The sequence below is a fragment of the Lutra lutra genome, chromosome 6 (genome assembly GCF_902655055.1).
Source record: "Lutra lutra chromosome 6, mLutLut1.2, whole genome shotgun sequence".
Classification (NCBI taxonomy): Eukaryota; Metazoa; Chordata; class Mammalia; order Carnivora; family Mustelidae; genus Lutra; species Lutra lutra.
Window position 1 is genome coordinate 32,897,802 of NC_062283.1, and position 26,476 is coordinate 32,924,277.

General features: G+C 54.4%; 1 protein-coding gene across 2 annotated transcripts; it reads right to left on the reverse strand.

Moving 5' to 3' along the window:
• Window positions 1–4,630: 4,630 nt before the first annotated feature.
• IP6K3 (inositol hexakisphosphate kinase 3) lies at window positions 4,631–25,442 on the reverse strand. 2 transcript variants are annotated; one of them, XM_047734951.1, is made up of 6 exons: window positions 25,277–25,442; window positions 16,161–16,495; window positions 10,563–10,767; window positions 9,194–9,369; window positions 7,868–8,043; window positions 4,631–6,123 (listed from the first exon to the last, which is right to left on the reverse strand). In XM_047734951.1, the coding sequence occupies exons 2-6, from the start codon at window positions 16,357–16,359 to the stop codon at window positions 5,692–5,694; spliced, it is 1,188 nt and encodes a 395-aa protein (XP_047590907.1). In that variant the 5' UTR covers window positions 16,360–16,495; window positions 25,277–25,442; the 3' UTR covers window positions 4,631–5,691. The 2 variants fall into 2 exon arrangements, with proteins under 2 accessions (XP_047590907.1, XP_047590908.1); XM_047734952.1 differs by having other exon boundaries at window positions 9,194–9,348; window positions 25,277–25,441.
• Window positions 25,443–26,476: the final 1,034 nt, after the last annotated feature.

Sequence of the window (26,476 nt, forward strand, 5' to 3'; positions counted from 1 at the left end):
AACCCCAGCCAACTGACTCCAGAGCCTACACTCTCACCCCCGCCATCAGGATGCCCTTTCAGTATTATCACAGGAGCTGCATGCATGGTGTCTTTCGGGATGCATTATAGTTTCCTAAGGGGCTCTAGGGTCCTCTCCAGTCTTGTGTTACCTGTGCCCCCCCGCCTTCTCATGTGTGTGGGTGTTTGGAGCCAGAGTCCGGGCCCACTGGCTTGTCAGTCACCCAGCGCCCTTCTGGACACATTAATAGGCACCGCCTGGAATATGACTTGGCAGGGCCAGTCCCCAGGGAGTTGATGACCATTTAACACCCACCTGCTGACTGTCACTCATTCTACACTGAATGCAAGCTCCCCCGGCTTCTTGAAAACCCCCACTAGGGCTGTACCTCCGGATCCATTTGGAACGGGGCGGGTATTTCAGCTCTGCGGAGTCCTCTGGTAGCTCTTTATAGAAACAGGCACCTCGGGGAGGGAGCACGGCTTCAGTGTTTCAAGTTCTAATGATCCCAGTAATTGAGACACTGAATTGCACATTTAAATCATTGCACATTGAAAGTAAAAATACCGTTTTGTAATGCTGGTGTTAATAATGTAAACATTCAAAACGAATTAAATACTTAGCTGTATTGTGGGGCACGACTGCCTGATTTTTCTTCTTTCAACGTATTCAACTGGAGGAAATGATCGGCTGCCCATCCCAGCTATGTTACCATAAAAAGTGGGCCTGGACTTGCAAGGGAGAAGTTAGGTTCATGCCCCCGCATAAAGTTGAACTGGAAGGAGCAGGCCAGTGGGAGATAGCTGCCTTTGTCTGGAGGGGAGCTGTTTTTCAAGACTTACAGGTGTTCACGGTATCCCAGGGTAGGCTCACAGTGGCCTAAAGCTTAGCCCAGCGTACCCAAAGCCCCGACACTTGTTGGGAGACATCTGTCATCTGCCTTAGGCCCTGCCTCGCTCCTTTCACTCTAGTGGATGTCCCTTCAGAGAGGCCTTCCCTGTCACCCATTTCAAGGAGTGGCCCTGCCACTCTGGGTCCCTGTAGAACACTAGCCACTCTCTGACAACAGGCCCTGACAGAGGCTCTCCCACTAAATGCCTCTGAAGAGAACAGGTCATGTTAGAGTCTGGACCCGGGTCTCCCCACTTGCCCCTGTGAGACACTCCTCTCTAGAGGTCTGAGGGAGAAAGGTGAAGGGCCATCAGGAGCAGGTAGATATCTGGATTTGGTCCCAGGATTAGCTCTCGAAGCTCCTGTCCCATTTTACGGCAGCCTAGTAACAGAAGGGAGACATTCTGAGCGATGCATAATGAAAAGGACCCAACCTGGCTGCAAGTCAGCCCGCCTGGCTGGCACTCAACTTGGTATTGTCCCAGGGCTGTCTATGCCTCCCTCCCTCCCCTCTAGTTCTTGGCACCCAAGCCTTCATTCTAGTTCTTTCTCTCATCTTCTCTTTTATGTTTTTGGCCACAGTGGATGCAGATTTAAATCAAAAGTCAGAAGTTTAGATCATTTTGAAGAGCTGCTGATGAGTGGTCCTGCCTTGCCATTTGTTTTATGAGTCCGCTTCCTGCCCTTTCCAGCATGGGCTACAAGGCTCCGTGCAGCTGGGAAGAGTGATGGGACCTGCCAGGGTGCTGCCCAGAGGCCCAGGGCTTCCTGATGACATTGCGTCATGGAAAAGCTGTAATAACATTCTGCTCTTCAGCCTCCTCTTCCATCGCACTGGGAGCACCAGAGGGAGGAGGCAGACCTGGGTGACTATCTCCCTGGCTGTCCTTGGCCTCCCTGCTGGGGAGGTCAGGAGCGGTTGCCACTCTTCAGCACCTGTCTTAGGGACCAAGTGAGAGTTCCTGGGGGGCAGATGGGGCAACTGAGGTGGGGAGACGGGAAGAAGTCTGTCAGCTCTCTGGACTCACACGGACCATCGGAGGACACAGCTGAAGGGGAAGGATCTGCCTCAGAGCCCACAGCCCTGGCACTGGCAGGCCCCTGCTTCTGCCCCTCCACGTCCCCACTCACTCTTTATGTCTCTCCTTCTCCCTCCTTAAATCAGGTATCGATTCGACTTGAGGATTTAGGAGGTTATAACAGACTGGCTAGCTTCTCATCAAACCCATTTCCTTTTCCAGGCATATGGTTAAACGACATCTCAGCATGCTGGCATCTGGGCAGGGCCCATGGCTGGTTCTTGCCTCTGGAATGGGGGTGTGCCTCCTGAGTGCCGTCTGACTTTCAGGCCTCGTGGTCGACTGGAGGTGCTGGAGTCACAAGATGGAAGGTCCGTGGGTGACCGTGCAGAGTTGAGGCTCTTTCTCTGCTGACCAAACCCGACTGGAATGCAAAGCTACTGTTGCTTGGGGATTGTTTGTTGTAACAGTTAGCCCATCCTGACTAACACCCTTGTGTTTCTTAGTTCAGAAGAGAGCTCCCCAGTTTGGGGGAGGGAAGGCCAGGCGGGAGGAGGCCCTTCCAGGCTTCCAGACAAGAGGGAGTGGTAGAAGCGGAAGGTTCGGAGGTCCCTGACAGTCCTCAGTGCTGGGCGTTCTCCATTTTCATCTTAATCTCTCCTGGTGCCTCTTCACATCAACCCCTGAGGCCAGTCCCGACCCCGCTGTTCCCTGAGCAAAATACTTGATTCCTTTTGCTGTGCTTGTCCCTAATGCTCGCCTTCTTGATCACCTCTCAGTCTTGCTTCCCTTTCAAGGCACAGCTCAGACACCGCCTCTGTGATCTCCCCATGTGACACTGAGCCCTCACTGTCTCTCCTGGCCAGCACTCTGGATGGCTGAGCAAATGGCCCCCAGGCCTTGTAGACGCACCTCTGATATATTTTCACATGAGGGTCTTCATCTTCTCATTAAGTCATAAGGTTTTTTCAGGATAATGACCTGACCCTCACCCTTCCTTGTTTCTTGCCTAGGTCCCAGCACTGGGCCATATGTACCACGCGGTCGGAGAATATTCCTTGGTTGGATGAATGGAGGGAAGGAAGGACAGATTAATGTAATCACAAACACATGAGCTCCTCGGCCAGATTTTCAAGTGTCTCCACCCTCTGGGCTCACTCCGTTTCTCTCTTCTTTGCTCTACTACTCCCAGCCACCAAACCCCCGTTCTGGATGGGTTGGTCTGTCTACAGACTCCTGAGCAGGCTGGGCTTCTCCTTCCCTCCACTCAGCCAGCCCCTTCTCCATTCTTGTCACTGTTCAGGGCCTAAGTGAAGTCTCACCTCCTCCGACAGTTTCTGTGATGAGGGTTGGCTGTCAGGCGATGTGCATTTCTCTGTTGGCTGTGGGCCGACCTCTTCTGCGTGTAGGACTGATCCTCTGTACCACACAGATGAGTCCTCTGTATCCCAGGGTACTGTCTCTGTGTGGTTTGTTATCAGATCATGTGTGGAACCTTTGCCTCCTTGCCTAGAATCTTCACTCCCAAGTGCTGGATCTTCGCCAGTGCTTGGCAAAAAGATCAGCAGGGGAGAGCTGCCTAGTTCGGTGTATACTTGCCGGGTACTGGATATTTAGGGCCCCCTCACCTCTTTTGCCATTTGAACCTGAACTCTCTCTGAAGATCAAATACACCCATGCCTGCCATCTTCTCTTCTTCTCGTACCTCTCTGTTCTTCCCCCTCGGCCTGGGTTTGCAGTGCTTGGGTGGACTCATTCAGCTGAGTCAGGAAAACCTTGAACACATTTCCAGACAGCAGCAACCCCTCTGAGCCTGGAGGTCTAGGAAGCACAGCCTGGAACTAGCTTTGCGCCTTGTAGCAAACTGCACTTTTGTTGGCAACATCCTCTGGGGCATGTGGGGGTTTGGTCTGGGCCTGGAGGGATTAGAAGAGTGGGGAGAAGGGCTCCTGTGAAGGGCGTTGTTGGATAAAGGAGGGGCTGAGCGAAGATGGGTCACATGGATGGGGCCAGGAGAGTGAGTGTGGCACAGTTAGGGACATGGGCCAGCCAGCCCTAAAAGACTTCCATTCTAGCTGAAGCTCGTCCCTGCTCCCCGCTGCCCCCCACCCCCATCCTCAGGTAGGTCCCACAGCGCACAGGGCTGAGAACGGGGCCAGGAAGCAGAAGCTTTGGACTTAGTTGAAGCAGATTTTCAAGCAAGGAAGTGGCCTAGTAAAAGCAATATTTAGGGCTCCATTTTGTCATTAGCAAATATTTAGTTTTCGGCTGACTTCCTTTTTGCCACCCAATGTACTTTGACTCAATTCTCCCATCATGGGTGCAGAACATACAAATTAATCATGTCGTTACCTCAGCCAAACATAATTAGGGAAGTTAACTTGCTTCGAAATCCATATAATGTATCCTACAATTAAACAAAAAAAAATTTTTTTTTAAATTCAGGACTCTTTCCTTCTGTAAGTGTGGCTTTTTCGAAGGTTGATTGTAATTAGCCAGGAGAATATAAAAATTATTTGACTTTGCATTGTAGAAAGTTCAGATAAAAAGACAACTTATGAGGTCTGGTACCTGCCTTGTAGATACATGGAAATATTGGATTAGCTCCCATTTCCCCCCGGGATCCCCAAAGGATTGCAGGAGATTGGTGAACTGTTTTAGTCACCCATAAAGTGGAAATGCCATACAGTGTGATGATTAGAATAAACAAACAGAAAGGGTAATAAGGTACACCAAATAATCACTGGTGACCTCAGCAATTTTATTAACAAATTTATTTCCCTAATTGGGTAACGTATCTTTGTGCTCGACTCAAGGGCATTGTAATAGGTTTCCACGCTGCAGAAGAAGGAATTAATTAGAACTGTTTGCTCTTTGTTCCATATTTAAACTTGTCCACCAGTCTTGTAAACATTGTGCCTGGATTGCTTGGCCCTTCAGGCTTCTCTCTCCCGACTCCCCACCCCGCCCCCAAAATAAATAAATAGAAAGCGGACAGTGTGGATTTAACAGCATGGCTCATCCTTTCGGCAGCCCCCCCCCCGCCCACCAGAACTGCGGTTTATGGTTAGAGCCGGTTTGTGGCCAGAATTGGACAGAGGCATCACTTCCAGTAGGTACCTGGAAGTCTAGAAAGAGACCCTCATCTCCTTGGGCAGAAATGGAGAACCCAGGGGCTTGATTTGCCAGGACTGTGTGTGGTTTGCCCTTGCCCATTCAGACCCTGGGTAGGAAGCTGGCGAGACGGGCAGATCAGTCCCATGTGTTCCTGCCCCACCAAAATGCCTCCTAGGAAGATAAGAAACAGTCATTCATGAGCTCTGTCTGCTCTTGGGGTGGGCTGCCTGTTTGAGCAGAAAAAACCATACACTTGTGACCTCACTCTTCTGGTCTTCTTTAAGTAGAGTTTTTTGCCTCACGGCTTGCCAAGACGTCAGTGCAACAACAAAAAAGCATTTTTCAACACAAATTCTCTAGAATCTTACTGTAACGCTGGCTTCTCCCTCATGCCACAGCCCTCCAGTGTACTCCACGATGGTGCCATTTCACTCAGGCTGTCCAGCCTTGGATGACCGACATTAGCAGAAGATGCCAGAGGATGTGAAATTACCTCCAGAGCTGGTTTCTGTAGCAGCCATTAATATCCTCTGCCCTGTGTGGCTCTTGAATGTGGCTAGCATTATCACAAAAAGACATCTGACTGTGTCTGGAGTACCCTGGCTACCAGTAGGTCCCTTGTGAGAACTATACTCTAGAAAAATCCAGATAGGCCCAACAAGCCTCATTCTCCCTCTTGAATATCCTGCAGGATCTGGATGAGGTTCTCTAGGCCAAAAATATAGCCTGGATCTGGTCCGTCGTAAGAGGTGTGCTCGTCCCAGGAGCCTTTGTATGTTGTGTGGGCAAAGTCGATCATCCGGATGTCAACTTTGCTGACACCTCCAGAAGAGCTGCCATGGGCCGTCCTTTCTGGCGGCTCCTGCCCATCATAGATGATGAGGAGAGAGCTGGAGTAGAACCGGTAGGAACTCTGGCTCCTAATGACCGAGAGGAGGGCACGGAGCTGGCACTGGATGGGCTCCAGGAGCTCCGTCCGGAGGCGGGTTCCATCATGCAGGAACTGATGGAGGGCCTGTCGGAAGCCCTCGACAGAGAGTTTTCTTCCGTAGTACTTGTCTTTGCAGAGAAAGTGCTTCTTATCAACTTGATAAACCTGATAATAAAAAAAGAAAGAAAACGTGAAGAATTGCCAACTCAAAAGAAAGCTTGCCACTGCTGTGGTTGCAGAGTTACAAGCTAGCGTGATATATAAACAGATTTCCGGGAGATGCAGGGCAGGAATGGCTGAAATGAATGGAAGGATGATCTTCCATCAAGCGCCAGGGGAACTTTCACATTTTAAAATGCTTTCTCTGCAAGCCCTTAATAGGAATCCAAGGTCTACATATCCTTCACCCCATGAAGGTGACCCTCCACCCGTAACGAAAAGCTCTGGATCGCCTTTGCTGTGAATTTCCAGTGTCATCCTCCAAATCGTGATTTAAACCCTGGCTCCTGGCCTTCTTCAATTCAAATATTAGCAAACCCAAGCTAGAACGCTTTAGCAGGAATCTGAGATCGCAGCCAGTGGCCTTGGAAAGCCAACTAGATTCAGTTTTCCCCACTAAAGTTTGTAAAGTCCATTCTCTGCAAATTCTAAGGAAACCGTCATGGCTTTTGGGGTAGAGCAGGGTTGACTGAAGATAAAACAATAAGAAGATAGGCTGGATGAGGAAGGGATGGGGTTTTCCAGCAGCCAGTGCCACTGAGGGGAGCCTGGATGGAACGGGGAGGAGGTTCGCAGCAGCTCTGTGGGGCTGGTGGCTCCTACTTGACACCAGCTCCTCTCCCCCCCACTCCCCTGTCATGTCTTGGCCACCAGAAAGAAGCAGATGGAGAAGATGCTGATGGGGGGACAGTGGCAGCTGCTCCCATTCATTCAGAGGCTGTACTGAGGCCAGTGGCTGGCGTGGCCATGACTTGGCTTACTTCTGTCTGGCACACCTGGGAAGGGCAGCCCATACGTGGCCAAGACAGTTTCTCAAGTCTTTCCCCCCTTCAGATTACGTGGTATGTGTATGGAAAACCAGTGCAGGAAAAAAAAATCAGAAAGCTATGATAGACTTGCTTTGTAGGGCGGGAGATGGGCTGTTAAATTAGCCATCATAAACACATGACAGTTGTCACTGTCTAAATAAATCAGATCGTTTTCAGAAGATTGGAGGTCCGGAGAGAGATTCCGTTTACACCCCGAATCATCACACTCCATTCTCTTGAGGACTGCATTCCAAGCCTTCCGAGGGACATCTGTGCAACAAATTTATAGACTCCACTTCCAGCTTCAAGGGGTGGCAGTTTCAATTAAGGAAAGCCTCAACGTGTACCATCAAATCAGTGTCTGGTTTTGCTTTGAGGAGATAGACGGTAAGAGTGAACGAGTGGGGGAAAGTTGATTTCTTCCGGTTCTGCAGCCCCTGCCATGAGCCACGTCAGCTGCAAAAATGGGGTAGAGTCTGGGCAATAAAAAAAATTAACTGTTCCTTTGCCTCAGCTGAGCAGGCTACGACCTTCCCACTTCTTTAACCAGAACAGACAGCAAAAAAACCCCAGAAGACATGGAGTAGGAATTCGAAGAGCAGAGTGCCTTATGGCCCCTGAGAAGGAGAGTGTTCAGCTCTACCCTTCCAGAGACCAAGGAAGCCACGGAGTGCACAGAGAAGCTCTTTTTCTGTTCTCTCCCCAGCCCCCTGCTCACACACTGTCACTAGAGGTCTGCTCTACACGTGGACAGGCCCCACGTGGCCCCTGGGAAATTCCACCTACCGCAAACCCTCCTGTGTGGCTGGCTTTGTGGGCGGCGGTGTCCGCAGTGGACACGCCAGGACCCCCAGCCCCACGACGGGCCCTCTGCCGCCTACCTGCATCCCACAGATGCGCACACCCAGGCAGGCCGAGGTGCTCTGTGCACACTTGTGCATGTGACGGGCCTTCTTCTCCTCGGATGCGTCATCTCCATGCTGCCGGGTCCCCATCTTTAGGTCCAGGATACAGGGATGCTTGTACTGTGACACGACATTTTCCAGCAGCAGAAACCCTGGTCAGGCTAAGTTCAGGAAGGCTCTGTGGACTGGGAGGCTGCGGCCCCCATGGAGGCAGATTGCACGGCCCCATGACTGCCCGGGACCCCCTTTCCGGAGTGCCGTTCCTTCTACCCTGCTCTGCACGGACAAGCCCATCTCCCCTCTTAAGAATGCAAAGTATTAGCCTAGCAGGCTGCTTTAAGAAGTCCATTTATTTAGGGGGTTTATGACTCTGGGAGCTTCTTTTCCTTTCTGCTCCGAGGTTGAAATTTAAATGCAGGCGTGAAATCCCTGGCAGGCCATGCCCAATTTACATTTTACGGCAGAAAATCATAAGGCTAAAACCTCGAGTCACTGAATGGGCCAATACCTTTTGGGAGAAGTGGGTTGATGTTAGCTTTGGAGATGAGTTGCAGGAATATTAATTTCAGCGGAGTAATTATCCTGCAAAAGCTTCTTAGGGATTAGGGTTGCAGATGTGTCTTAGTAAATACTGTGGAACCAGTCACCCGTTTGCAGGAAGGAGCCCAGCATTGACAAAGGGGTATTTCAAGCCTAAATGTACTCACTGAGAACATGGCAGCCTGAGGTGGTAGGGGGGAGTGCCTCCCCTAAGAGTCTCCCTCTCGGGCACTGCCCTGAGGGAGCACTGCACCCCCGCACCCCTTCAGCTCCACAGGGAGACATCTGCGGGGAGAATTTGGAGGGCTAGAAGGGAGGCTGGGGTGTAGGGAACCCACCCGGCCCTCTGAGCCCCCTGCCACCCCCACCCAGCATGGCTGTCATCATTCCTGTCTGCCAACAGACACCCTCAGCCCAGCCCCTCTGCCCAGGTGGGAGCAGCGACATAGCCAGCGGCCTGGCCATGGGCACTGTGTTCAGCTTAATTCCCAGTCCGACTTCCCCCATAATCTCTGATTTTCTTTTTCTTTTTTCTTTCTTTTTTTATTTTTTGGAGGGATCAGATGTCTTCTAGGTCCCAGATTTGAGGGCTTGTGCCTTGACGTCTCCCTTGCACTGGTCTCTCCCTGCCCACCCCTGTCCTGGCACCCATGTCTGTGTCTCCCCCTCCCGCCCCTGCTCCCCTGTCTGCCTGTCTTTGTCACCCCTTTCCCCCCGCTGCCCTGGCCTCTGACAGGCAGCAGGGAGTGCCAGCAAGGATACGGTGCCGCTGGTTCTCCGGGTATTCGGTGCATAGGCGGGTCAGGTGGGCCTGATGGCACTGCAGTCCCCACGGGTTAAAGCTCCTCCTCTCGGCCTGGTTCCCTTTAGCGTCTTCCACGAGCGTGGAGACTGGGGCATTGAGATGGAACTCGGACCTAGAGAGCGACGTGGCCAGGCAGTGGGAGAGGGAAGCACACGGCAGTCAGAGCAGCCATGGCCAGCAGCCGTGGCCGGAGGGCTGGGGGTAGGTGCCCGTCCCTCAGACAGGGCTCTCCTGGACTGGGCTCTGATGGGGACAGCCCCTGGCTGCTCTCCACGCTGCCTACAGGGCCTCAGAGTGCCCTTGCTGCCCCATTCAGGCCTTGGGCACCAGATCGGGCCACACTGCAGCCCTGGCAGGGTGTCTCTCCAAACCCCAGAAGAATTCATTAGAGCCTGGCGCCTCCTCAGAGGGCTGAGGTGGTTTAAGTTCACTTGTAAGTGATCTGGATTCCTCTTGCACTCTCGAGGCGATGCAGTGTGGGGACCGCAACCCTGTCTGGAATCAGAAGGCTGGGGTTTTAGGCTGTGAGTGTGTTGTGGCACTATTTCCTTGAGACCTCAAAATGCCCTTAGGGCCGGGAATCCTGGATCTTTGGTCTGCCCTCTCTCCAGTCCTCTGCATCTCGGCTTCCCCATCTGTGAAACAGAGATAATACGTACCTGCTTCCTGATGCAGAACCAAGAGACGTAGTTAGATCTGCTGTGCTCCTTGGGGAAAGGAGGCACTTTCATTGTATTAGCTCCCTTTTGTTTCCTATAAATGTTTTATAAGTCCCCAGGGGTCCTTTTCATCTGAGGAAGGTCAGCTAACATTATCAGAGAGGTTCTGGAGACCTCTTTGGGAACTTGGGTGCCCTGAGCTGCCTGGTCTCTGAGATCCCACGGTGGGGGTGGGGGGTGCAGGGGGATTGTGTTGACCTCTCTCCTCGTCCCTTCCTGACTGCTGGGGAAAGGTGACTTCGGACTGCCATTAGCCATTTCTCCCTTGTGTCAACTTTTCTGGGTTTCTGTATTCCCCCACCCCCACCCAGAGACACTGCACTGTCTCCATAAAATAAGTATTTAATTAAACAAGTATGTGCTGAAATGCCTGTTCGCTATAGGACCCTGCATATGTTTCAGCTTCTGAGACATTGTGGAATCCTCCCTCTGAAACCGCATAAAGGAAAACTCATGCCTTCCTTTGGTCACCTGGATGTTTCTAGAAGGAGACTTCCTGGGAATGTGTCACGTCCTCGGCCCTGTCGGGAAGCTGTGGGCCTTGGCGCAGGTGGAAGCAGAGCTGGTCCCTGCTAGGTTAGCTGTCATCTTACCATGCGGCCCTCACCTCTCCTCGAGCGAGTGAGCCAGCTGCCACTGGACGAGGGGGTGGACGCCACCACTGCTGCCGGTGGTCTGCTGGAGCGTCTGCCATATTGCCACCGCCGCCGATTCCGTGGAGACCTTGAAGGGCCCCCGGTTCTCCTTCAGCGGGGTGGCCACCAGGCTGAGATGGCCTCGGCTGTCTTTTTGGAGGTGCACTGTGATGGTGCCTGCAGAGCACACGGGGGGAGTGTAAGGGGGAAAACCAGATGGAATTTACCTGGTGGACATGTTGCAAGGGGTGACATCCTTCTGAATTGCAGTTTAAGGGCACTGATCAACCCCCCCGCCTTCCCTAACTGCTCTCTCAAGGAAGAGCTACGGGGACTGTTCTAAAATGAGCCCAGGGCCGCGGAGCCTGCAGAAAATAGCCTTGGGCTGGTCAGGGCGTTAGCTCTCCTTCCCTGAATCTCTCTGCCCTTTTGAGCTTTGAACAAAGCCAGCCCCATACATTTTGTTCTCACCTTCTGGTTCCTTGGTGCACACTGGCACCTTCCCAGGCACAACAGAGCTGTTCCAGTGGGGCCCAACCTGGGGTCATCGGAGCCGGTCTTTCGCAGGGAGGCCGTGAGGGAAGTTGGGGTCCATCCCATAACTTCCCTGTGCCTCCTTCATCATCCTTTCTCTCCCTTCCCGTTCTGTCTGACCAGCTTCTTCCAGGAAGCCTGCCTCATACAGCCTTCCTGGGCTCGGCCTCTCTGTCCCCATCCTTTAGACCTCTCCCCTACCCACCATCCTGGCTTCAACACGGATGCCCGCCATCTCCTTCAGTTAGACCCACAGCCCATGAATATTACTGACGGAACATGGTTCTCTGATAGAAAACAGGAGGCTGGTGGGATTTCTCCAGCTATGGTAACTCCTGCCCATCGTGTTTGTAATCAAGGCACAGCAGCCTGCTCCGGTCGCTGCTTGTGAGCGTGGAGAGTGTGAGGAGACCCAGTGAACAAACATGCTAATTGGCTTCTCCGGGACAGGGGCCAGGTTGGGTAATTAGGTCTGGCACGCCTGTCAGCGGCTCCGTGGTCACCCCTGTTGGATTTCTTGCTCTGGCGGCACAGTCCGGGCCTTCCCCCATGGGGCTCAGCATCCGCCCTAAATGGGTGCCCGGCCTCACCCAAGTTCTGCTGGAGGTGGAGCTATGCTCTTGGCGGTGGCAGGGGAGATAGCCCCGCAGGTGGCTTTGGAGTCCTCGGTTCCCTGTTCTTCCTGCAGCTGATCCCTGACTGTTCCAGTGGCTCCTTCTCTCTCCAGGCCACCCTGCACCTGTCTCCACCCTGCTTTGTGCCTGCCAGGCTGACCCTGTGAAGTGCACCAGTGGCTTCTGCACCCCTGATTTCCCAGGGGCTGGGCCAACGAAGGATGTCGGCAGGAGATGGGCTGGGGCCAGAGAAAGATTGAGGTGTTTATCCCACTGGTTTCCTCCCTGCCACATCATGGTCCTGTCCCTCTGTGGCCTCGCTCTCACTGGGTCTGTGACCCCATTCCCTTCAGGCCTAGGAGTGGTCACAGCCTTTCAGGGGCACTGGTCCCTGCGTGCCTCATCGCCCCCATTTCCCTTAATCCCACGTGCCTGTCTACGAGCCGTCCTTTTGAAAACTCTCTTCATTTAAAGCCCGTTCGGCACACCGCTCATTGCCTGCTGGGACTCTGACCTGGGTGGGCTGCATGTGATCAGGTCCCCCTTAGGTATTTATTTTCTCCCCTGCCACTTGGTCACTTTCTCAGCGCGAGTGGTAATTTTTGCTGAACCCACGCTCAAGGCAGCTGATTTCCCTGCTTGCGTCCCTGCCCAGGCTGGTCAGTGCAGACGCTCATTTCCAGGGCTGCTCTCTAATTCAGCAAGTCGCTCTTCAGGGCCATCTGTGCCTAGCTCAGCGGCCTCTCTAGGCTAGTCCTGTCATCTCAGATTCCCGGTGCCCTAATTTCACAACCCGAGAGTGACATTCAGTTCTTTCCAGTTCCTTAAAAAAATTCTGCGTTGCCTCAGCTCATCTCAGGCCCCTGAATCTTGTGAATTAATAATGATACGACTAATAATACTATCCTTGAACCAGGCATTTTGTCGTTTACCTGAACCCAGGGGTTCCGCCTGGGAGAATGGGGGGCTGATGGCAGATCGGGGGAGGAACTGCAGTCGTGCTAATCAGTGTCATGTTCGTCTGTTACCACTGAGTGACAGCAAGCCTGCGAGGCCCTTGCCCATGGTCACGGGGACTTGGGGAGATGGAATGACTTGCCCAAGGTCCCACAGTAAGGGGCGGAGCTCTGAGAAAGGCCACAGCAGATATGGCTATGGAAGAGGGAACAAGCTGTAACACGGAGCCAGGGACTTAATGGGAAACTCCAGTGTTGTCGTGCTGTGTTTACTTGTGTGTGGATGAGGAACGCTCCTGCTGTGTCCTCATCACATTTGGTTCGGCCCTTCTGTTCCGTGGGAGTGAACAGAGAAACCTGTTTTGAGAGGGTCATTGGTTCAGAGGGGTGGGAGTGCCAAGAAGCCCAAGGACGCGGCGTTTCCCTTGCCGTTCCTCTTTCCTCAGGCAGGAGGGCCGCTCTGCTTGCTCCGGGGAGGGCCAACCTGGAAGCCGGCACTGGCCCCAGAGTCCACCCCTCCACCGTGGGGAAAGGAGAGCACACTAGCCTCTGTGCTTGTCCTTGGGGAGCTTGGAGCCTCGTGGCTGCTGGGGAGCCCAGGACGGTGCGCCAGCCAAGGGCATGACCCTTTTCGGTCTTTTGTAAAGTTCGGCTCACTCTCTGGCCTCTTCTGCTATGGGACTGTGGGATTGGGACACGCTCACCAGAAACCACTGTCTTGGGGAGCCCCGGCCCCAGGAGGCCTCCCTGGAAGGACAAGAAACGTGACCTTCTCCTGCTTCTCTAGGCTCCAGCTCTTGTCTGATCTCATCAGATCTGACTGTCTCAATAAATGGAGGCGAGGAGAGGTGCAAAATAACCAAAAACCAATAAAATCCAAAAATCATTTCTATTTCTCATATTGTCAGAGCTACCCAGCCAGACTTCGTGTCCCTGCCTCTTGTCTTCCTTCACGCCTCTGGTTCTGTGTCTCCACCTATCTGTCTTCCTCCCTCTCCCACATCTCTCTCCAGCTCAGCCCAGACTTTGCTCTGAAGCCCAAGACGCATAGCAGATCTCTGCCTTGCAGATGATCTCAGGTTGTCTTCTCTAAACCGAAGCAGCCGGTCAGTGGAATCCAGACGCCTTGGGGCTTGCTTGGCTTGGTTTTTAGTCAAGATTGTGTTGGCCCCAGCCTGGCTTCCGGCTTGCTTTGTGTGTCCATGGGAGCTAGGCCTGGAGGGACATGGGCCCCCCACACTCTGTCGCCTCTGCCTGGCTGGGGGTAGCGGGGGACAGCCAGAGCTTTGCCTGCAGTCACGCCAGCCGGGCAGACAAGAGTGCTTACTGCCACAATTGCCATGCCCAGAGCATCTCAGCAATTTCAGCTTGGCCAAGCAGCTTCCCCAGCCTCTGGGAATGTTCTGTCATGTATTTATTTTTAAGCTCATGAGAGCATTTATTTGCCGGCGTGTATAAGATGAATCTGGCTCTTCTGTTAACCAGCCAGACTTAGAAGTATGTCTTTGCTCACCCAAAGCTGACAGGTACACTGGGAGGCAGAGAGATGCAGGTCCAAAATGTTGTCCTGCCTGAGGAGCCCAGCAAAAGGTCCGGGCAAGCTCCTGGCATGGGGAAGCTAGCCTTGGGAGTGACGTCCCTGCCCAGCGCTCTCTGATTTCATCACAGTGCAGGGCAGTGAGAAGGGAGAGGCTGTGCTCCATGGCACACAGTGGCCACTACAGAAACAGCTCTTCTCTGGGGGAAAACCCCAGTGGCAGCCTTGTGGGCATTCAAGTCCCCCTGACCTGAGGTCACTCATTGAGTGACTCTGGGCAAGGCACATCCCCTCCTTATTGGGCTAGATGACCCCCTGACCTAGCCTGGGAGGCAGGCTAGAGTAGGGGTCCGGACAGTAGACTAGTGCCCAAGAGTGCCCAGGAGGGGTGCTGTTCTCCCCCTCCTCCCGCAGAGGAATGGGCACTTGTAGACCGGACCCAGGGAGGGCGTCGGGATGGGGTCCTGGAGACCAAGCAGCCTCTTTCACTTTCCTGCTCTGCCTGTGGCCGCCCCGGCCATCTGTCTCAGCTCCAGAGCCATGTCCAACAGGTGTGAAATGCTGCGGGCAAGAGGCCCCCCCATGCAGGGTCCTGCCACCCCTTTGCTAGGTTGAGTTCCATTGTGAAAGGACAGACATTCATTCCAGTGGGTGCTCTGACGACATGGACAGTGACCCACAACGGATGGGCAACCCCGGCCTGCGGCCCCAGAGGCCCCAGGGGAGGCCTGCACAGGCCGCACACCAGCTACCCGCCCCCCTCTCTCCCAGCGTGTGGTGCTCACAGTCCTCATCTCAGACTCTCAGAAGGTCTTGGCAAGCCGGCACTGAAGCGGTGCTTGGGGCTCAAGTCCTTGGCCCCCAGCAGTGGGTCTCAGTCTGAATGCTGGATACAGATTCTTGGGCCCTGCCCCCAGGGTTTCTGGTTCACAGGGATAGAAGGGAGCCTGGGAATCTGCATGTGAACCCCTACACCAGCCTTGGTCAGTCCCAGAGCACCCTCTAAGAAACACCCACAGAGCTAGGCCCCATTTTTCCTGGTTATTTTGATCACTGAAATGCGAGTAAGTTTTTGACTGACTTACTTGGATATTATCATTACTTTTACTGCAGATGCATATTCGAGGGCAGAAGCTTGTAGTCACAACATTTAAAAACCTTTAAAAGAGATCTTTTCTCTGGGGACTTGTCCCATTGAGGGATTCGCGGCCGGCAGTCTTGCCCTGAGCCCTGTGAGCCGCATTTACTGAAGGCTGGGTGTGGACAAAAGGCCTGCCTCATGGATGCTGGCCAGCTGCCCAGAGGGCCCCACAGATGGCGGCCCTCCCCAGCCAGCCTTCACCCCCCTGAACCCACCTTGTACTCAGATCTGGAACACACACGGCTCCGTGCCCCGCTTCCCCAGCTCTACCTGGAGGGCAGCCCATGGCCCTGGCTTGGCCATTAGGTGAGAATGAGGAATTCTCGTTTCCTAAACATGTCAGGTCCCTGCTCCTTCATGCCCTGACCCAGGCCTGAGGCTCCACTCATCCACCTGGGTCTCCAGATGGAGGGTCAAGAGGCCTTGGCCCGCCCTGTCTTCCCCAGCCCCAGTCACAGGACCCAGCCATGGCACCCCTGAAGCACAGAGCAGACTCCCTAGCAGAGCAGGGTGGGGCCGGCCTATCATTTCACTCCACGCTCAATTCCTCGAAGCCTAGTGGCTTGAGCTCGTTTTTAGGGATGCCAAATGGTATTAGACTCCAGGCCTGGAGGCTTGAAGAGTTCAGAGAAACTAGGACATTGAGGGCCAGCCAGGCTGTGGGGAGGGGGCCTGTCTCCATGGCAACCTGGGGAGGCGGTGGGGGATGTGGGGGGTGTCCAGGAGCCTGGCCTGCGACGGCGGCACGGTGGCGCACAGAGCCGCAGCTGGCCGCCGGGGACACTCACCTTTGTACTGCGGGGTGAAGCCCTTCATGGCCAGAGGCAGAGACTCGTAGAACCTCTGCTCCCGGGAGATGAGGGGCTTGCACACGGTGTGCTCATCGTACTTCATCAAGCTCAGGTGCCCCCCGACCTGGTGCAGGAAGGGCTCTAGCCGCACGCCCACTCTGGCCTCCCCAGCATCTGTGCTGTCCTGCACAACCATGTGTCCACGAGAGGAAGGCCTGGGCAGCTCCCGGACAGGGGGCGGGGCTGTCAGTGGGGCTCAGCTGTCTCCTTAGTGGCCTTGATCCCCGTCATAGCACAACTGTCCCTCTGTCTGTTGGCCTGGGAAGGGGGCCCTGGAAAGCAGAGGAGGAAGGTAGAAAATGGTGTGAGGGAGACAAGGTCCTGGGAGGAGTGGAAGGACCCGCAGTTCCCAGCCACGACCCACTGGTAGTTGAACAAGACTGTACAGACGCTTCCATCACTTCTAGAGTAATCCATTACAAGAAACTGGTACTGTGGTTGCTCTGGGGAGCCAGGTTGAGAGAGAGACTTCTCTGAATCCCGTCCTGTTTAACATTTTTGAAAAATCAACACACACAACTGTAGGCTTCCAGAGTGCCAAGATTGTGTTTAACTCCTCATATCGTGTTTCCTGCCTGCTTTTGGGAACGTTGGTCGCAGGCCCAAGGAGAGGTGTCAGGGTGTCAGGGTGTCAGGGTGCTTGGCCTCTCGCAGGGGCCTGGGGGGCACAGCAAAGCTTGGGTTTTGTCAGCATAGCTGTGCACACCTGTCTGCGTCACATCTTCACGACATAATTGCCATGTGACTCTGAGAAGTTACCAAACCTCTTTGGGCCTCAGTTTCCCCATCTGTAAAGTGAAATAGTAAGGATACTTTATGGACATAGGACAACATTGAGATAAAGCCCATGAAAAGGTTGGCTGAGGGCCCAGAGCTAAGTCCTCAATAAATGTGATTTGTCGTAATTATTTCTAGTCTTATTGCCTTGGTGGTCATATTTTCCCAACAGCTCTGGGTTGGAAGGAAGGCCGTGTTTCTCACTGCCACTTTGCACAAGAGGGAAGTGGGGCCTGCAGTGCCTTGACTGGGCTCTGGTGCAGGCCAGGGGCAAGGCAGGAGGAAAGTGGGGACTGCTGGTCTTGGGGCCTCATTCCTTATGACCTGCTGCTCCCTTTTCCTCCCTAAGGGCAGGCTTGCTGGAACTCTGGGTTGGGAATACATCCCCGAAAGACACCCTGACTTTGTCTCAGGAGAGTGCCCAAGGAGACACTGTGAGGGGAGGCTCTTCTGGCCACATTCGTCCTGTCCCGTCTGAGAGGACATTCCCACAGGGGTGCCCATCACCGCCAAGTTATTAATACTCTCTCCTCTGCTGGACTCCCGGTCAAAGATGCCTCCAAGCTAGGCAGCCCTGGACATGATTAACTCTCTAAACGACCTTCAGTGCAGACCATGAGCATGGCCAGCCGGCTCCATGCTTGGAGTGCCTATCAGTTTGTTCAGGACCCCAGCTCAGAGAGACCCTTTGCTGCCCCCCAGGGGTTTCTCTCTCTCTCTCACTGGCTACTGTTTTTCAGGCCACAGAGTGCCCCTCTAGGAAGGGGAGGTATTTTGCCTGGTGTGTGCATTTGCTCTGCTGGGTGCAGGATGAGGCTTCTGAGAGCTGCATGTGTGGCCAGAGCAGGACTGGGGAGGTTAGGGTGGCCGGGCCAGGCAGCCAGGGGGTGGGGAGCCTGAGGCCTAATGGCGAGGGGCTGTCCTGACGCAGTAGGCTCGGCCTCACCCCAAGTCTGCTCCCAGATAGCACGGAGGGAGCCCCACTTGGAGCCTGTTCCACGAGCTGAGAAGTCAGTAGGAGGCATCTAGATGCAGAGGCAAATCTGAAATCAGTACAGGGACAAGCTGATACAGGATAAGGTAGCCCAGTGGCTTGGCACACCAAGTCGTGCTTGGCAAACCAAGTCATACTTGGCAGATGTGGTGAAGGCAAGAAGGAAGGTAGGAGAGAAAAACCCAGGTGGCCCAGCACCAACCAACCAGGCGTGGCCTTGCCAGGACTGCCTAGCCGAGCTGACGCCTCCAGGCGGCGTCCCAGGCGAGCCCTCCTGCGTACCCTTCTTCCCCATGCTCCTGTCTCCCTAATGCAAACTTAGGGTGGGTCGGTAGTGATAGGATGTCTGCTGGGTAATTAGCCTGTACTTCTAAAAAAAAATCTAGATTTGGGGCACCTGGCTGGCTCATTCGGTAGAACATGTGACCCTTGATCTTGCGGTCGCGAGTCTAAGTCCCATGTTGCGCAAAGAACTTCCTTAAAAAAAAAAGTGTATACCCAGCTGGTCAGGAAACTGAGGCTATTTCTCTCAGGGCTCACCTTAGGGTACAGATGAGGTGATCTCTGAGGGTCGTCCTGCTCCTGAGCTCTGTGGTCTGTGGTTCTGACATGGGTCAGCGGGAAGGGGCAGGGGGAGCAGAAGCGTCAGTACCTGAGCTAGGCAGGTGGGCTCTGCTGCCGCTCACGTAGGCACTCTGTGGCTTCCCCTCGGCACTGATGCTGACCTTCTGTTCCCAAGGTTGTCTCTCTGTCACTGGGTACAGTCTTCTGCTCTATAGGAATGAGCTAGGGAAGACCTCCATTTTTCTCAGTCCTCCCCCTTAAGTTCCATATAAATAATTCAAGCTGACAGATCTTTCTCAACCCAGACCTTCCTTTTGCCACACACAGGTACATCTGTCATCGGTGTGGGCCTTGGCCTTTGGTCAGTGCCCTATTTCCTTAGAGCACTGAGCAGGGAGTCAGGAACCGATCTTTCCCAAGTGTTCCCACTAGCTTGCTCGAGGCCCCTGGGATGAACTTGGTAATGTTCGTCTGAGTCTTGGTTTCCCACCCACTGCCACAGCCTTGTCACGATGCTCAGATGACAGAACGCATAGCATTCCTTTGTGGAGTCCTTTTCCCAAGCATCCCCACCCCTTGAGGCTTGTCACTGCGTGGGTTATTCTCAGGACTGACTCAGCTCTGGTGCTGGGAAGGCAGGTGAGGCGCCTGCCTGAGACGGGACCTTACGCCCCCTCTGACACCCTCGCTAAATACACTGGTCTCCCTTCAGTGCGTCAGAGGGAGACAAATGTCCTCTCTCCAGCCCACACTTCCCTCCATAGCCCCACAGCTGGACCCTCACTCAGCATCCTGCCCTGGTGTTCCATGGGAGGGAGAAGAGGGAGAGAGCGAGGGAGGGAGGGGAGAGAGTGAGATGCCCCCAGCCAGAAGAGCTCAGCCAGAAGCCCCCTTCCCCAGGAGTCATGGACAAATGGCCCAGGTCCCCGCATCCTATCCTGTCACTGGCTTGTATCCTGAATGAAATAACTCTGGGCTCACTCCAGGAGACTCAAGTGCTGAAATTTCTGATGGGCCCCATTGTCCAGCTGGTGGTTGAATGAGGCCCCATGGGGCTGTCTGTGTCTGTGCAGCCCCACAGGGCCCGGGTGACAGCCAGCCTGCCCCCTGTCTGAAAGGAAGGTCGCGGACAGCAGGGCCTGCAGTTGTGTTTGGCTTCCAGAGTGGGGACAGATGATGGTATCAGTGATGCCAGACACAGGGACAGAGGCCACCAGGCCGAAGTGGATGAATGCCTCCAGCTTATCACTAGCAGCTGGCACCTTTTCTTCCCCGAGAATCTGTGTGTATGTCATCTTTTGCCCCAGGCTGAACCCGAGTTCATTAGAAATTACAGAAGATAAGCCCCTGTTCTAGCTTGCTGCTCGCATTTTAGGCAAGATGGCAGATGAGGCCACCAATCAGACTTCTACCAGCTCCACTTAGACTAAGTTCGTCATGAACCTGGTCTTACGAAATCCTGTCAGCTCCCTGTAATCTGGAAACAAGCTGGCTGACCGTGGTCCTTGTCGGGGCTGTTTATAAACACTGGGGTTTTCCTTAGGGGATGTGGTGTGATTGCATTTCCCTTGCCCTTGGAAGGTAGGCGCGGCCCCATGACTTGCTTCTGCTGACATAATGCGGATGGGAGCGCCCTGTGCCACTGCCGGTGGGAGCCTGGAGGGCAAGCCTGGAGGGCAAGCCGTTGCCGCGTCCTCTCTCCCTGGCCTGCCTTGGATCGTGCTGGATATGTATGTAGCCTGACAGAGAGGTACATCTCTGCTCTCAGAGGCCGCTGCGACTCGGGGCTGGTTTGTGAGGCTGGCAGCCTCGTGCCCATAGCCGGATGCCCAGCAGGGAGCCTGGAAGTTGCAAGGGACCCCACTGGAACCAGGCACTCAAAGACTTCCTGCAGAAATGGGCCGTATGACACGAGCTGCTCTTCTGAAGCATATCCTGGGGTCACAGGCTCTGCAGTCCCCATCTCCATTTCTGAAGTCCCCATCTCTGGTGGAGAAACTGAGGGGCTGAGATGGCAAAGGCCACGGGCACACTTGGGAGCTAGAGAACATTCTCTCTCCTCTAAAGGCCTCAGGGCCAGGGTCCCATCCCAGGCCTTCTCCACTCTTTGTGCCGCTGTGGCCTGCCTCCCTGGAGCTCACACCTGGTGGACAGGGTCCACAGGGCCACTCAGCAGTGTGGGTTCACAGAGCCAAGGGTGAAGGGCTCCCACCCGCGGGCCCCTCACGACCTTCCTAACGCTATACCACCACAAGCGTCATCCTCAGACCAGAGCAGTAGGACCCTCAGAGCGTGATAGCCTCTCACATGTACAGGAACACATCTGTGATTACCAAAATACAAATTCATTTCAAGGTGCTGTTGAGCTTCTAGTAGTTTTAATCTTCATCCATTTTCTCAATCAGCGGATACTAAAAGTATAATGAGTATCACAGGGGGATGCGTAGGGAACAAATTATGCTGAAATGGAGTCCTAGCTAAAAAGTTTAGCAGAGGTACTGCTGTCTCCTAAGGTGGGCGTAGTGTCACGGGTTCTGGATGGAGTCTTGGCCCGGGGGTAGGCCATTAGGGCCTGAGGAGGGGCTGTCTCCGGTGGGGGTGGAGCAGGAGAAAGTGGCCTGGGCCAGCCAGGAGACCAGAGGGAAGGCTGTGAGCGGGGGTAAGCCTGGCCTGCTTCACTCATGGGCCAAGAGGGGGCCTGGCCACATAGACCGGGGGTGCCTAGAGGGGGCCTGGCCACATAGACCCGGGGTGCCCAGCTTGTCTGGCTCCTGTTCAGGCCAGGGAGGAGAGGGTTGCCTGAGAGGGTGAGGTGTGGAAGGAAGCCTTCAGCATCGCATCCCAGTAAATCTGATGGGGTGAGGGGGGTGCTGGGAAGTGTTCTGGGGAAGAGATCATTAAGAAGCAACTTGTATCAAAGAAGACTGCCGTATAGGCAGGGTCAGCTGCGATTCAAAGGCCGCATGGTTTATAGCCTGCCCTCTCGCCTCTGAAGTCCTATCGTGCATTTTGCAGGCCTGCTGGAGCCAAGATGTTTGGAACAAGTACCATTCAATGTCTGCGATGCCCGAGGGAGCATTTTTTTAGATCTGTTCGAGAAGAGAGGACCCAAAAACCATTTAAAACTGCTTAGGTCGTAATGGGCAGGAGGATTTTGGAGTTTCTCATGTGGCAGAGGTCTGTGTATCATCTGGGGCAATCCAGGCTGGGAAAGCACGAGATTATTTCCTGGGGGGGCGGGGAGCCATGTTTTAAAATCCATTCTAAAAATGACTCAAGGGCCGTGGAATGGTGGGCCCTCTGTGTGTGTGGCCACTCCCCGCCCCCGCCCCCCCCCCCCCCCCCCCCCCGCAGCCCAACAGGATCAATACTGAGCCCTGGCGGACGTCACAGCTCACCTTCTCAGCCGTGGCTGAGATATGTGGCTTGGCAAAGTGTCTGTTCCCCAGGGAAGGCTTGATCCCCAACCCCAGAGCAATGCTTCATATTCCTCCATCACACAGACTTCTTTTGGGGCTGATTTTATCCTTTGAGAGATTTCTTTTGTCTCTCTCCTTTTCTCTTAACATTTAAAATCTCCCAATGTTCCTCCAGTTTGAGGACCAAATGCGATTTTAATACAGCGATTATTAGTTTAGAAGCCCTTCAGCCACTGACAAATGTCCTTAGCGGCGGCAGCAGCAGCAGCAGCAGCAATGTTCTGAGCTTGCTGTCAGGGCGGGAGACGCATGGGGCAAAGATGACTCCAGAATCCTAGCACCACTGGAAGGGCTGCTCCAGGTGAGGCAGAGGCTGGAGACTTCTCCCTCCCTGACCCTTACCTTGTCTTGACCTCATAACAGCACCCCAGGTCCTTGGGGACCTTGGGCATGGCTAATAATGGCTCCAGCAGCATTGCCCAACTCCCTCAGGACCTCACCCCCTTGAAGCAGCATCCAGGATCTTGGATACCGCTAACCATCCAGATGTGCACATTTCCCAACCTCTGACCCCCTTCCCCGCACCTCCCCACCTTTCTCTAAACACTGCGGTCAGCAGCCACCTGCCTTACGTAAGAGGTCTTTGAGCCAGAGACAGAAGGTTTTGGCAGTGGTTAGCATGGCAACTTCATGGCTGCAGGAAGAAACAGCCTTTTAAGGTCAAAATGCAGTCATGGGTGGAGCAGACGTGTGAGCATGCAGATGAGTGCGTGCGTGCGTGCGTGTGAGCGTGTGGTCCTGGTCCTTCACACCACGGGCTGCAACTGGCCAACTCCGAGGAGCCCGTCTGTTCAGGGAGAAGGCGAGCGGGCCTTCCCCCAGCAGAGGGCAGCAGCAGACGGGCCAGAACTGCCCTGAGCAGGAGTCCCTGGCCCAAACTCCACAGCCGGCCAGCCCTGGTCCGGACAGGGAACACATCCGGGACCTGGCTTGGCCAGGCCTGCCCTCATAGAGCCCAGGACGGTGGCTTGGGGGACGCTGCCTTTCCAAGGGGCAGTTTTTCAAGAGCTCAGAAGTTACCATTGCGAGGTGCCTGGGTGGCTTAGTGGCTTAAAGCCTCTGCCTTCGGCTCAGGTCATGATCCCAGGGTGCTGGGATCAAGCCCCGCATCGGGCTCTCTGCTCGGCAGGGAGCCTGTTTCCTCCTCTCTCTCTCTCTCTGCCTGCGTCTTGCCTACTTGTGATCTCTGTCTGTCAAATAAATAAATAAATAAATAAAATCTTTAAAAAAAAAAAAAGAAGTTACCGTCGAGGTTGATGTCCCTCTCTCTTCTCCTCTTACCACGCCCTACTTTTTCTGAGGAGTGTCTGGCTGGCGTCAAGGGGAGGCATGTTCTGAGGAGTGGGGTGCCTGGCTCCATTCACAGTGTGAGGGACCCCAAAGCCAGGGACAGGTCTTGCCAAAGAGGGGACAAGGCGTATGAGCTGGAGGGCACATCCGAGCTGAGGGGAACATGGTTTTCCACAACCCGACTCAATCACTCCCTCCCTGGGGCAGCTGGACCCCACAGTCCCAGCCCTGCTGGATAGGGAAGAGTAATGGCTTTCGGTGATGCCCTGCGTTCCCCATTCCTGGACTCCTCCCGGCCTCTCATCTCACTTCCCAGAACAACCCAATGCTCATAAAGGTGATTGCTGTTCCCTGTGGCTGCTGGTGAACAAGATAGCAACCATACATAAAGAATTTATTCAGGTGCCCTGCTCAGGGCAGAAGAACACAGGGGGAGACACGGGATGGCTCAGCCTGGCCTGCCACCCCAGAGCACACTGGCAGGGTCCCAGGGGCCATAGGCCCTTTGCAATGGACGAGCTTTTCAGATCCCTGATAAGGAACTGGCTCTGGGGGAGCACAGCACAGGAGGGGACCAGGAGACCTGGTTCTGCCTCAGATTCCCTGTCCCTTTCTCTCTGGGCCTCAGTTTCCCTTTCTGTACTGAGAGCTGTCTGACCCAGCCATATTCTCACCCTCCTGTGGGACAGCTGGCCCTTTAATTCAGGAAGTCAATGTGGTGGGCGGGGGTATGGAGAGAGGTGGTTGGAAGAGACCCTTTTGGATTGAAAGGGACTTAAAAGACATACTGACCCATATACCTTGATTGGATCCTGGTCTAAACAAAGCGATAAAAAACATCCAGGGGGCCACTGGGGAAATTTGAATATGAACTCCATGTGGCCATTCTTCAGGAGCTGTTAGTTTTGTTAGTGGGATAATGGCATTGGGGTTATGTAAGAGCTTCCTGAGGTACTTTGGGGGGGAAACGCTATGATGTCCCAAAATTACTTCAAATACTTTAGCATTAGAGCAGTCAATGAAGCATATGGCAGAGGTCAAACAACCATGTAAGTCCTGGGGTAGGATATTCAAGGGTTCGTGATATCACTCCCTCTACTTTTTCCTGTGGGCTTAACATTTTTCATAGTAAAAAAGGTTCAGATATAAACTGGTAGCTTTTAAAAAACGCAGAAGCCTGGGTCCTGGCCCACTGGATCTGAATCTCTGGGGAAGGAATCTGGCATGGAGGTTTTTAGATTCCCAGAGGTCCCAAGGACCATGCCAGGCTCAGACAGGTTTGGGTCTCAGGTTTACTGAGGGCCAAGAAGAGCCCAGAGAGAGGAGGCCCCCCAAAACTCTGCCGCTGCTCAGGGCACTTGGTAGTGACCGTGGTCTACCAGCCCTGCATGGGGGCGCCCTGTACCCAGGCCATGGACGGCTGGTCACAGGAGCTGACGTCACCCCAGCCTGGTGCACCCCTCCCCCTGGCGGAAGGGTGGGGCTGCTAGGACAGGACACTCTGTTCCTGGACCCCAGGGTTGCTGTCCACGTCTCCTGGGACAGCTGCCCCTATGAAGGGTTAAACAGTGCGAATCACTGGCTCCAGCCCCTGTACACAGCTTCCTCTGCAGTCCCAGCTCCCCAGAACCCGCCCTGCCTCCGTGCAGGAGCCGAGGTTAGAGACCCGGGGACGCCCTAGGAAGGGTTGGAATCACTCCAGGGGTAGGGGGTAGAGATGGGAGACAAGTGAATGACAGAATCTCTGTGTTCCTGAGCTAACCCAGCAGCACCCCCAGACACATAGGTGCACACAGAGGTACGGACACCCCCAGAAAGACTGGCCCCTCCGCAGGGTGTGCCCCTTGTTGAGGATTGGGGTCATCCCATCCTGGGTGGACCCTCACTCCAGCACCATGAAGGGCTCAGCAAGGCCCTCCCTGCCCTATGCCCCCTGGGGCAGCACTCACCAGGGTCTTCTTCCTGGAAGGATGGCAGGGAGCGTGTGGAAGGGAAGGTCCAGGGGGAAGTGATCTCCTTGTTCTGTGCCTGCTGATGGCAGGCTCTTCCCAGCGTCCCAGCACCGAGAACTCACTGTCTACTGCAGCGCCGCTGGAGAGGTCTGCCTAGACTCCGGTCTGCCCACGGGCCTGGATAGGGAGGTCACCTGACCCTGGGGAAGGGCTGGCAGGGGCTGGCACGTCCAGCTGTCAGCTGGTGTATGGCTGCCCTGAGCAGGGCCTGAGGGCCTAGGAGGGAGGGGAATGAAGAGGAGGCAGAGGAGGAGAGGTCTGAAGGGGAGAAGTGGTCAGCTCCGCTGCCTGGGTGGATGTCAGGCCCAGCGCACCCAGGGCCCAGTGTGTCAGGCCCCTGGTGGGTTTTTGATGCCTTGAGGTAAGGGTAGGCTAGGGAGTCTTGTTCTCCCTCCCCCCACCCTGTTCCCCCATAATTTTTTTTTTTTAAAGATTTTATTTATTTATTTGACAGAGAGAAATCACAAGTAGGCAGAGAGGCAGGCAGAGAGGAGGAAGCAGGCTCCCTGCTGAGCAGAAAGCCCGATGTGGGGCTCGAACCCAGGACCTGGGATCATGACCTGAGCCGAAGGCAGCGGCTTAACCCACTGAGCCACCCAGGTGCCCCAATTCCCCCATAATTTTACTGTCAGTTTGCCCCAAGCTGTTGTCGCCAGAGAGAAAGTCATGCAAGAAGACAGCCAGTCAACAATCAGCTTAAAGACAGTCAAGTAGTTTTTGAGACCCTTATGTGTTCTGGACTTGCTCCTTGCTCAGCTGAGCTGACCCAGGAACCTGTCTGACCAGTGATGGTTGTTAGGGAATTACGGTGAGGGCGGAGGAAGGGGTGTTTATCAAGTCAAAGGGCAATCCCAGTGTATTTCGTGGGCAAACATGGAGCTTGGGGCAGGGGACACCTTGCCCAGCCTGGGGGGAGCAGAGAAGGCATCCTGGAGGAAGCAGCCATCAGAGACCTGAAGGACAAACAGGATCATCCAGGTTGGGGTGGGGAGAGAGGGTGGTGGGAAGAGCATGCTAGCTAAGGGAAGAGCAGGTGCAAAGGCCCAGAGACAGCGGGGAAGAGGGTAGTCCAGGAGGTGGAGCCACTCAGAGTGCCCAGAGCATTCGAGAGGTGGGGAATGATGACAGAAGAGCCTG